This window comes from Brachionichthys hirsutus, chromosome 23, assembly GCF_040956055.1.
Source record: "Brachionichthys hirsutus isolate HB-005 chromosome 23, CSIRO-AGI_Bhir_v1, whole genome shotgun sequence".
In the NCBI taxonomy this organism is placed as follows: Eukaryota; Metazoa; Chordata; class Actinopteri; order Lophiiformes; family Brachionichthyidae; genus Brachionichthys; species Brachionichthys hirsutus.
In genome coordinates this window covers 5,931,929-5,943,677 of record NC_090919.1, presented here as the reverse complement: position 1 = coordinate 5,943,677, position 11,749 = coordinate 5,931,929, and the positions used below count along the sequence as shown (strand labels likewise).

At 54.3% G+C, this 11,749-nt stretch overlaps 1 protein-coding gene across 1 annotated transcript; it reads right to left on the bottom strand.

Moving 5' to 3' along the window:
* Positions 1-641: 641 nt before the first annotated feature.
* Positions 642-10,951, bottom strand: kdm6ba (lysine (K)-specific demethylase 6B, a). The gene is given in 21 exon segments (XM_068756152.1): positions 642-914; positions 1,213-1,339; positions 1,527-1,668; positions 1,773-1,960; positions 2,042-2,156; positions 2,238-2,386; positions 2,475-2,543; positions 2,623-2,735; positions 2,819-3,024; positions 3,141-3,246; positions 4,133-4,259; positions 4,415-7,893; positions 8,340-8,849; positions 9,065-9,235; positions 9,332-9,447; positions 9,450-9,501; positions 9,721-9,798; positions 9,880-10,177; positions 10,249-10,344; positions 10,461-10,584; positions 10,850-10,951. Coding segments are annotated over 20 exon segments (6,534 nt in total). The 5' UTR covers positions 10,580-10,584; positions 10,850-10,951.
* Between the last annotated feature and the right edge of the window lie 798 nt (positions 10,952-11,749).

The window sequence follows — 11,749 nt, the reverse complement described above, 5'->3', positions numbered from 1 at the left end:
AACCAGTCGTTAAAACCCGTATGTTTCGAAGCATTCCAAAAATGTGTGTCTTTTTAAAAAAATTCTTAATGCTTTAGAAAAATGTTCATAACTCTATTATTAGTATTTGTCATTTTCTCTCTTTTCTAAATACAAGGCCAATGTGGTATATATCTAAGCTGATCTAGTTTAGAAAAACAAAAACACAAAACGAAATAAATTATTCTTTAAAAAAACAGCCCCCCCCCCCCCACCAGAAATGTACAAATTCAGTATTCAAGACGATAACAGTATCGGTACTGACAGGAACGCGGCCATTGAAAGCATTGCCTGCGCTTCAAAGTTTGTTCAATGGCAGCACCAACTTGCCCCCCCCCCCCCCCACCCCCCCACCCCACCTGGTTCTGGTTGAAAGCACCATCTGAGAGTAAACTGGTATGTTATTGGCGGCTTGGTAATTCTTTTTGTAAACAGTAATTACGAGTAAACGTATTCAACTGGCTGTACGGCAAGTTATTAGCAGTAGTAGCGAAAAAAGAAAAAAAAAAAAAAAGATCTTAAATAACGAAAGGGTCGGTGGAAAAACCAAAGTGAACTGTGTCTTTAGTCCTGGCGGCCAGGAGTTTTGGTTACGGCTGAGAGGATGCAGGAGGGGAGCTCTGTCATCGGGAGGGGGCCTGGTGAGAAAACACACAATCAATCAATCGATCGATCGATCGATTGCTATTTTGCTCGAGTCGGAATCTCATTTCAGGCGGACTTGCCAGGCTGAAGGAGTCGTAGGCGCTCATGAGCTCCTCCGTGCGGTACTGCTCCAGCACCACCACGTTGGTGAGGGCGGGGCTGCGGCGCCGCGCGCAGTCCTCACAGTGAACCACGTACGACTTCCTGCTGCTCGTCTCGCTCGTCACAAACAGCAAATTGAACACCTCCACCTGCGGCGAAAGTGAACGACATCAGTCAGGGGGGGGGGGGGGGGTGGGTGGGACGCGAAACGTTGCTGTGAAAAGCACATCAAATTTTATTTGTATTTAATTAAAAATAATTTCACCGTTTCTGGAGAGAAAAGAGTGACAATCTGGCAAAAACGATTTGAAACGTGAAATTTTACAGGGCTTCCAACCTTTGGTGATATTTCCAAATTTCCTGCAAACGCCATCACCCGTTTAAATGTTTGAAATCAAGGCGCTCTACTTTCCCTCATGTGGGATTCCTCCGGCTGAAGTGACTCACGTCGCACTCGTTGCAGTAGTAGGCCGGCTCCTCCTTCACCCGGCTCTGATAGGAGATCTTCTTGCCTCCGGCCACCAGCTGGTCCCGCAGGATCTGGATGCGCTTTATGGACTGCAGCAGGCAGTGTCTGTCAGGATGGCAAACGGACAGACGGCGTTCTGTAGTTTTTTAAAAAAAACACCAATTGAACACAAAAGCTTCCGCAAAATATATTCTCCCTTCGGGAGCGGCTGTAGTCTCTGTGCGGAGCTCTTCCGAGGCGTTTGCCGTTACTATGGCAACATTGGAATACTGGCCGCATCTCGCCTGCTCACTTGATCATCTTGTGGGTGTCCGGATCGCTGATCTTCACAGTGCGGGCCACGTTCCACGACACGTGAATCATCGGGACGATGGACTTGACCTTCTTCACTTCGTTCCACTCGAACCGCTCCAGGGCCAGCTGGTACTGGTAACCTGCGGGCGGGCGCGAGACAAAACCGGTAAACGTACAAACGCCAACCCCTAAAAAAAAAAAAAAACGCTGTCGCGTCGGGCTAGCACGCTGGAGATCTCCGCACCATTGAGCGGTCCGACGTTCCAGGCGATGTTGTTGCACCAGCCGACCGCCTGGACCCAGTGCACGGTTCCGGCGTTGATCCACACCAGATCCCCGGGCCGCTGGATGAATCGGTACACGGGGATGCTGGAGCTGTAGAGGTCCTCCAGCACGGGCCACCAGGACCCCGTTAAGTAGTCCACGCCGTGCCTTTGAACCGGAGGGGAAGGCGGTTTACAGCCGGCGAGTCAAGGAAGCGCCGAGCCACCGTAAAAAAAGACGCAGACTCACTTTTCGCAGAAGTCGCTAATGGCGTGCCAGTAGTTCTCGTGCACGGAGAACCACTCGCAGTCTCCGGGGCCGATGTTGATGTTCACCGAGCAGAAGTTATTATTCTCCTGGTGACCTGTTTAAAGACACGCTGGTGTTTAAGCACCGGCGTGGATCTCGCTTCCCCATCGGCCCGGTACATCAACCTCCCCTTTACCTGGCGTCCGGCTCCCCGGGACCTTCATGTACAGCTGGACCGTGTTCATGCCGAGGATGGTGTGTCCGACGTGACTCAGCATGTTGCCGCCGGACGCCACGCGCATGAAGGCGGGCAGCTTCTGCAGCTCCTGGAGCTGGGCCTTCCACCTGAGCACGGACGACAGGTCGGGACGTTAAAAAAAAGACCATCTGGCCGTCGCAGCTACAGCAGGCGGGCGTGGTGGGATTGACTCACCTTTTGGGATCCGAGAGGTCAATATTGGTGCCGAATTTAATGATCTTCCCGACCGGTTTTTGCTCCAGACTGAGAGGAAAGAAAATCATTTCAATCCGGCCGCAAACGCAAAAAGCCGGAGCCTTTCGTGGAACGTTTTGCTCCTTACCTGCTATTTTCCTTCGACAGGTCTTTGCTGGGAGTATCAGAACTGCTGGGTGGCTTGTCCTTTTCATCTTCATCCCCCTCCTCCTCCTCCTCCTCATCGCTGCCTTTCTCGCCCTGAAGACAGATGGCATGTTTATGAGCTTTGACCGCAGCGGCGGCGCCGTCGCACCGACTTTCTACCCGAGCCGACCGATTACCTGCAGGCTCTCCTGGAAGCTGGAGGCCTGGTACTGGGCGTACTTGGCGATGGTGGTGTGGGAGCGGCTGCTCTCGCAGGGCCACGCCTGTCCCGTCCCGCTGGCGTCCCAGTTCTCGTCCGCAGGCTGCTGCACCTGAGTCCTAACCTCCACCGCCTGCTCCGCGTTGGCCTCCACCAGCGACTTGGTCGAAAACAGCCCCAGATCTGACACAACGCGAGGGCGTGAACTTTACCGCTCATCTCCTTTACGCTTTAGTCTCACTTTCTCTGCATCCGTGTCAAGATCTAACCACGAGCACTGTGTGCGGAGAGTCACTCACTCAGGCGCAGCGACCCAGCCAGGCCTCTGATGACAGTAACGGGATTCTTCGAGTCTGTGCAGAACTGAAGCAGCACGGGCGAGAAGGCGTCCCTCTTACTCTCCAACTGCAGACAACGACAAAAATATCATGAGTGCAAAGTAGAAGGGGGCAGCTCATGCAAGTTACGGACTGGTTCTGGTGAAATGGATTGTTTGTAGCAGTGGTCCCGGTCCGTGAGGCGTTCGTTACCGGGCCGCTCAGAAAGAATAACTAATTTCTAACCGTTGTATCGATTAGTAGCGTCTAAAAGGTGTTTTATTTTGAAAAACGACCGGATATTCTCCGACGTAACACTCGCCTGTGAATTTTCTTGGTCACGCGATACGTTACTTTAAAAAAACAGCCGTAAACTAGCGGAAATTAATAAAAACAAACAAAAAACGTTTCGAGAGCTTCTTTGCGAAGGAGGAAAGTCCAACTGAGGAGGAAGAAGAAAAGAAAACTTATTTTAAACAGACAAACCAGGAGTCAGACTTAAAACACGGTTTATCTCCTGCTGCCTGGCTTCGTTAACGAGGCAATGAAGGGTTCGAATCTGCTTCGGCACGTATAGAGACCAAGAACTCTGGATTAAAAAACAAGAATGTGGAATTTATTAAACAAAAAACGTGCCCATGAAGGACAGAAGCGATTATTGAGACCACAACTAATGGTGAGTAGATGTTGGTGTAATACTTGTTTAATAGTTATTGCAAGTGCATAATATAAACTTTATTGGTAAGATCATAGTCCTCTTTTTTTATTTAATTACCCGGCATGAAACCGGTCCGTGGCAGGAAAAAGGTTTATATAATTATAAGGACCGCTGGTTTATAGAACACCAAATCACCTTTAGGGTCTGTTGCATTTCATTCTGATCAAATATTAATGTTGTTACAAAACACAGCAATCGATGAACTTCTCACGAGTTTATATACCTCTATATAAAACATAGCACTATATTTACGTACGTAGATGCTGGGCGTAGGAGGGTTGAGTTTCTCTCGGGGAATGGCTTCCTCCGAGGTCATCACGGGCTTGACAGAAAAGGCCGGGAGCAGGTAAGACTCTCGGAGCTTCCCTTTCACTCTGGCTCCCCTAGGAAACGGAGATCAGTCGAACCGTTATTCCAGGAGCTGCCCAGTCGTTCCATTCCAATTGCAAACGCTTCTCTCGCCGTTCCGTAAACACGCCGGAAAGGTCATTTCATTTTGGAAGCGTGGAACACGAGCCAAAATGAGACGCGCACTTACTTGCAGGAGCGGAGGATTTCACTGGCAGTGTTCGCGATGCTGATGTCTTCCAGGGGGATCCTCTTCTCCTCCACCTCAGAGGCAATGAACGTCTCCCCGTCGCCGCTCTCGACTTTGATCAGGCGGATCTTTAGCTCCTTTGGCGGCCCGTCTGACAGGGCCTTCAGTTTCAGGAAGTCCGTGCCCAACGACGGACCGGATTCGGCGTCTTGACCGCGTTTGGAGGAACATTCGGGCCGATCCCCTTCGCCGGAGGAGCCGGCGCCCGACGCCGACTTGTGTTTCTTCTTGTCGCCGTCGTAATGACTCTGCTTGCTCTGGAGGTTGAGGTCGCCGAGGATCCGGCGATCCTTCTTCTCCTTGTGCCGCCTGTGGCTCGAGCTGGAATGAGTGGAAGATGACGATGAGGAGGAGGAGGAGGAGAAGGCGGTCGCCTCCCTCTTATCCCGATGCTTCTTCTTTTCTTTCCTTTCCTCGTGCTTCCGGCTGCTGCTGCTGTGCTTCCTCTTCCGCTCTTTCTCCCTTTCCTTATCCCGATCGCCGTTCCTGCCTCTTTCTTTACGCCCCTTCGTTTTCCCAGATTTGTGCCTGCCCTGCGCGTCCCCGTGGCCGCCGCGCACATCGCGAGGCTCCTGGCTCGACAGCGACTGCCGACTGAGCATGATCTCGCAGCTCTTGCCCAACTCTGCCAGCGAGGACTCGGAGATGGTCGTCAGCGGTCGCTCATCCTTGATCGCCTTCGTGGTAGAAACGCTCCCCCCGTTCACAGATCCTCTCCTCTCCGCATCCCTCCAAACATCGGCGTCCTCCGATTTCGGCTTTTTGTCCTCCGGCAGAGGCGAGAACTTTAAAGGCGGAGGCGGAGCCGGGCTGAAGGGCGGGTTCGTCGAGTCGGATGTGGGGGAGCCGCCGTGCTGCTGGCGGCAGATGTCAGGGCCCAGAGACAGCGAGGAGGAATACTTCACCCCAACGAGCGCTGATGGAGGGGGCCTCCCGAAAGGGCCGCCCCGGTAAGCGTACTTCTGGCTCTCGAGGACCGTTGCGAGGGACTTGAACATGCTGTTGACCCCCGTCTGGTGGAGGTGGGGTCTTTGTGGTGGCGGGGAACAAGATGGGGTCTCTGAATCCTCCTCCTCCTCCTCCTCCTCCTCCTCATCCTCGTCAGCTTCACTTCGAGTCTGCTCGGGGAGGCCGTACAGTTTCGCCAGGTCACTGTGGCGGTAATTGGTGTTGCCTACGCCCACCCCCATGTCCAGTGGCCGTCGGGAGTCGAACGAAGGCTTCGGGTCTTCCTCCTCCTCCTCGTTGAGAGACGACGTTCGGCTGCAAGGGGACGCAAGAGAGCCTTGGCGACTCAGGACGGGGGGGCTGGCGTGGGGATTGGACCCGAAGTCTTCCTGGCTGGGCTGGTGCTTCGTCGCTGGAATAAGATCCGGGGCGGACAAGTAGCCCTGGATCGGCTGGACGCCGGCGGGGAAGGCTTCTCGCAGCCCCGGGGAGCCGCTCGTTTCACAGTTGAACATCTCCTCCTCCTTCTTGATGGATTCGTCCAGCATGGCCATGATGTTAGCCAGACCGTCGGGGAGCAAGGTGGACATCTCGGGGGGCTCTTCCTCGAACTGCGCGCTGCCGCCGGAGTCGCCGATGCACCTGCCGCCGTTTCCCCCCGTAGCCGCGGATGGAAGGTTTTCTCTGGGAAAGGCCTGATAGAGTTTGGGGGGCTCCCTGAGCGCCATGGCGGGGAGGGGGGTGTGGCTGCTCTCCGGCTCTTTGGATTGGCCGGGGGCAGCTTGCATTGCCGGGGGCTTGTTGTACGCGGGCTGATTCGCCCCTGAGGGACTGAAATGCACGCCGCTGCTGTTGCTCCACATTTCCCTCTGCCTCTGTTTCTCCCTGGCGTGCTCCGTCTGAGGCGTGAGGGGGGGCGGCCGCAGCCTCTCCGCCGGAGCGGCGGCGGCGCCGGTGGCCGTTTGGCCCTGCGGAGGGAGGAGCACGCCGCCGCGGCTTAGCCATGGGTAGGGGGGTGACGCCCGAGAGCCGGGCGGCGACGGGCCTGAAGTGGTGGCAGAAACGGCAGACAGGCGAGGAGGAGGAGGAGGAGGAGATGAAGAGTTGCCGGAAAGCAGTCTCTCCAGATTTTCAATTGCAGTCTGCTCCTTGCATTTTGCACGGCACGGCTCTTCCTCCCTGATTCGCTCCATCCTCCTCCTCTCCTCCTCTTCTTTCCCCACCAACTCCCTTTGTTTCTCTTCCTCCTGCCTCTCCAGGTCTCTCTTCTTTCTCTCCCGCCTCACTGCCTCCCTTCTCTTCCTTTCTTCCTCTTGCCTCTCCCACTCCCTCTTCCTCCTTTCTTGCTCCTTCCTCTCCAGTTCTCTCCTTTTCCTCTCCTCTTCCTGCCTTTCCCACTCTCTCCTCTTCCTCTCCTCCTCCAGCCTCTCCACCTCCATCCTCTTCTTTTCCTCTTCCTCCTTCCTCCTCCTCTCCCATTCTCGTTTCCTCCTGTCCTCTTCCAGCCTATCCAGCTCTCGTTTTTTCCTCTCCTCCTCCTGTTGCAGGGCCCTTTTCCACTCCTCTTCCTTCTTTAGCCTCGTCTCCCTCTCTTTCTTCAGCCTCTCCTCTTCTCTCATCCTTTTCTCTCGCTCCTCTCTGTCCCTCTTCTTCCTTTCCTCGGCTTGCATGTGACCCGCTAGCTCTGCGTCGAGCTTGTCTAGAGCCTCTTCGATGGAGCGCGGCGGCGCAGAGGTCGGCGCTGGACGATGAAACGGGGGTTGGGAATGCACCTGGGCCGACGCAGATTCCGGCTGATGACGCATTCTGGACGACAGCGCTTGATTGGATGGCTGAGGGGCGGAGTTGAAATTGGAGCGAGGAGCTGGGCAGTATGAAACTCTGCTTGTGATCACACTGTCTCCTGCCCTTTGGTGGCCTGAGAACAAAGATTGGGATGATAACTGGGGTGGCGGCGCCACCTCCTGAGCATAGGGTGACATCTTGTCCTTCGTGGACTGGGACCTGGCGCGCCCGTGTTGCAGCGTGGGCAGCTCCTGATTTTGACATTGGTTGGCGGTTGCAATCTGGCCTCCCTGATATCTCGGCTGCAGCAGCGCCTCCAGCTGAGGGGCGGGGCTAGTGACGCCACTGATGGAGGTTTGAGGTATATCTCTGCCTCCTCTCTGCCAACTGTTGACGCTGCAGCCTTTATTCACCGGGCGACCACTAGGGGGCGATGTGGTCGACGAGGATTGGCCAGCCGCCATCACTCTCCTCGAGCCGCCGCCGTAGCCGCCGACGGAGCAGGAGGCTTGCGTTATGGGGAAATTAGGGGTGATGACCGATGTTGGCGTGGAACCGGTGGGGGGCAGAGCACGGCTGACATGATGCTGATGCTGGGGGGGGCCTGGAACCCGTTTATTCACGACCTGATTGTGGCTCTGCTGTTGCTGAGGTAGCAATCCTGGAGGCCTGTAGGTGCCCGACTCCTGAGGAGAAATACAAATCTAAGCTTAAATAGTGATCACTGTGAAAAACTGTGACTTTTGCCATTAAAACATTTCCTGAAGTGATGCTCTTCATTTCCAGGAGGGGACAACACACAAAATAAAATAAAACCAGGGTCGACATTCTTCTGTCATTAGCATTTAGAGTCAGCAGTTTTTACAGCGGAATTTTCTACATACAATATCATCCCATAAATCAGAATAAGCGTCAGCTATTAAAAACAAGAAACTATCTGCTTAAACGTCCCCGAATTGAACCCTTAACAGCTCCACACATTTTACTTTTTTGGAAATCACGGATCCATCTCTTCATCCAAATATGCATGACTGGCTTGTTTTCTTTGCGCTGCCGTTCCAACCAATCACAGGCGAGCTTTTACCCGACTGCTGCATATACATCAACAAACGCAGGGCTAACGGCTACTTACGAGGGGGGGGCCGCCCGGCTTGCTCTGGTATCTCCAGGCCTCGTGGGGCCCACTTCGCTGCTGCTGAGGTACTGAGGTGCTGCTGCTGGCAGGAGGAGGGGGCCGTTGGTGCCCCATCCCTGGATGAGGCAGGAAGTGGCTGTAAGGCACACTACTGCTGTTGCTGCTGCCATTGTTGCCGTTGCTGGTTGCGGGGGGGTTTGCTGGTGACAACTTGGCATGCAGATGCTGTTCTCTGTCTCCCCTGTTCAGGGTCGATGCAGTCTGAGCGGTAGCTTGGCCCCCGATTAGAGGGCCTCTGGGGACGTGAGGACCGTGGGGCTCTATGGCCGGGCAGGGTGGGGTTGGCCCCCCCACTTTGGAGCCGGGGGTAAAGTAGGAGGAGTGAGGCGACTGGAGCTGCGGAGAACATCCCTGGTTGTAGCTGCCCGTGGAGGAGTTTGGTATCGGGGTGGGTGGGGCAGGAGGGGACCTTTGGGGGTAGATGCCTATTCCTTGTTTGTTGGTTTCCTGTTCCATAAAAAAAAAAAAGAACAACAAAAAATCAGCAAAGCAACAGAGGGTGATTAGAGCAATATAAAATACTTTGTCTCTGGTTCAGTCAGCTAAGGGAAAGCAACACATCTTTAAGATCAATTCAAGTTTGACTATTGATCGCCGTCGATATCAAAATAAATCCTAATGACCCTAAATCTACTCGGGGAACGCTTTCGTCACGCTCTGACCTGGAAGTCCTGGGACAGTGGATTTTTGCGGTTGGCCGTTTGGGGCTGCCAGGGGCTGCTGTTCTTGTGAAGGGGGTTCCAAAAGGCCGGCTTTGGAGGAAGCGGGTGGACAGACGAATGGGGCTGAGACGAGGCGTGGCCAGGGAAGCGCTGCAGCCCAGGGAAAGACCCCTACACAGGAGGGGGGGGGCGTTACAAACAATCAGGAATGACAAAGGTGCAGCTTTCAGTTTTTTGTGTTCATTTATTGAAAGATTTGCCTCTTACCTGATCCGAACTCTTTTTCCTCTTGCTGGGGCTGGGACAGTCCTCAACGGCCGGGCGGGAGGTTGGGTGCAGCGACAGCAGAGGGGGTGTGTGCTGGATAACAGAGTGCTCCCCAATGGAGGGCCGGGCCTCTTCAGCTGACCTAGCATTTTCCCTGGGTAACCCCTCTGCTATGGACAAAGATGGACGACCAGTGTGACCAGTGCAGTGTCATTCCAAGGAGAAAACGAGCCTTTGATGGATTATTTAGCGGATTATTAGCGTAATCTTAGCGACGGCAGCGTTTCGTGTCTCGTCCGTCTGGTTGCTGCAGAAATGACTCGAAGACAGACCATCCTGTGTCTACATGGATGATGTAATAGGGTCCCAGCCAATTACAGAAGTCCTACCTGGTGCACCTGAGCCCAGATCTCATCTCCCAGCAATGGTGGGCCCCGGGGAACGTGCTGCTCCTGAGGACCCCCGAACTAAAACAAAGACAAAGCAGCCATTTGTTTTGTCTGGTGCACAATTATGACACGAAGCCATTCGACGGCTTTGTTATTCACCTTCAGCAGTTGGTTCGGCCTGCCGGGGGGGTGATGGGGTTGGCTTGGGGGAGGGCCGCCACTGCTTGCATATCCTCCATTATACAGACGGAGCGGGTGCTCATTGGACAGGGGCAGAACAGGGTGCCCTTGAGGAGGATGAGGAAGGTGGGAGTCATACAGCTGACCGAGTTGCTCCCATGCTCTGTGTGGAGGTGGAGGTGGAGGGTGGGGGTGGGGGGGGGGTCTCTGCTGCTCCCTCTGCAGACCTGGCAGCATTGCTTGCGGGAGCTCAAGCTTCTCGCCACCTCGTACGGGTCTAGAGCAAAAAGTCTAAATCAAAATCAAACAGAAATCGGCTTCATCCTTTGCTTTTTTTCACGTTCTTACCCATTACTGAAGAATTTACTGGGATGGTTCAGCCCACCCATGGGACCAGGAGGTAGATGGGAAAGAAGCTGGTGTTGGTTCATTCCAGGCAAACACCTGATGGGTGGGTGGGGGGGGGGGGGGGCAGAGGTGCATTTAAGTTAACACACACACACACACACGCACAAAAAGGGGCTGTGCTACTTTGAGTCCATGTCGTCATGACTACAGACCTGGCAGGTGGCTGCCAGGTGCGGGCCCCCACAGGAGCCCATGGCCCCCGGTTGAGTCCGTCCAGAGGGGAGGAATCCCGTGTGCCACGGCCGCCAAACTGCTCTACCGCGTGATGCATCCAGCCTGCGGCCGACAAGAGCAGACGATTAGCGTGCAGAACGCGGGCGGCGGCCGGCTGAAGCCCGGGTTAATGTTCAACTCGTCACAGAGTCACAGACACCAGGGTCCATCGCACCGAAAATAACGAGTCAGCACATCGAATCACAGGCTGCAGCCGATTACTTGAAGTCACGAGTTACTTGCGTACGAGATTCATTACAAAGCAACATTCTCTGCACAGATCCGCCGGGACGAATTAAACCCCGACACCCACGAATCTCGGACTTACCGAACTAGCTGCGTCTTTGAAGCCCTCCACTGCAGCACAGAGGGGGCCTCACTCCGATGCAGAGAACCTGTTCCGTCCGACCCCTGGCCTCTCGCTTCAGCACCGAGAGCTCCAAAGCCGAAAGGCTGCAGAGGGGGAAAAAAGAAACACAGAAGAGCCACGATGAGAAAGGGCCAGACAGAGCCACACTACAAAGTCAGTAAGAGCTGTTGTCGGCTGGATGGTGCGAACGAGGAGCTACCCAATGAGGGGAGGGTGGAAGTACAATTCAGAGCAGGAAACTTCCCCTGCCACTCCTCAGAGAATTATCCTCTGATCTTTCTTCGGTCAAGGCTTTCTACGTCAAAAGATGTTAGGAGCTACGTTCCCTCTAAGCGCATTGCTGATGCGTTCTTCGCGCAGCGAAAATCTCCGCAGCGCACAAAAACAAAATCCAACCTGAATTGAAAATAAAAGAAACACTCAAAAATGCACCCTGTGCTACTTTTCAACGTGAGCCAGTGAGTGACCGGTGACCGGCGGCTGCAGCTAACGATGAGAGTCGCGTGCGTTTTTACGCAGCTAATCGACGTCCGCCGCCACGGGTGTTTGAGCGAACAAAGCGGCGTGGCCGACGTGGAGGGAAGACGCTTTATAATAATGACAAGGCGGACGGGCGGTGACGTCATCTCAGCACTAAAATCTAGGAGCTAAAACATCTCAGCTGTTTGTGCTGCATCTCAAGCATCCAGAGCAGAATGAGAAGAGAACTTAGTTTAATGAAGCGTATTAAAATAGCATCCAGAAATGGTCCTGAAGTGTTTGGAGCAGCCGATGCATAAAGTCAAAGCTGCAGGCAGACGAGGACGTCAACCTGGACAACGTGTCCAACCGCTGGAGACGTGAGAAGGACACAGGACA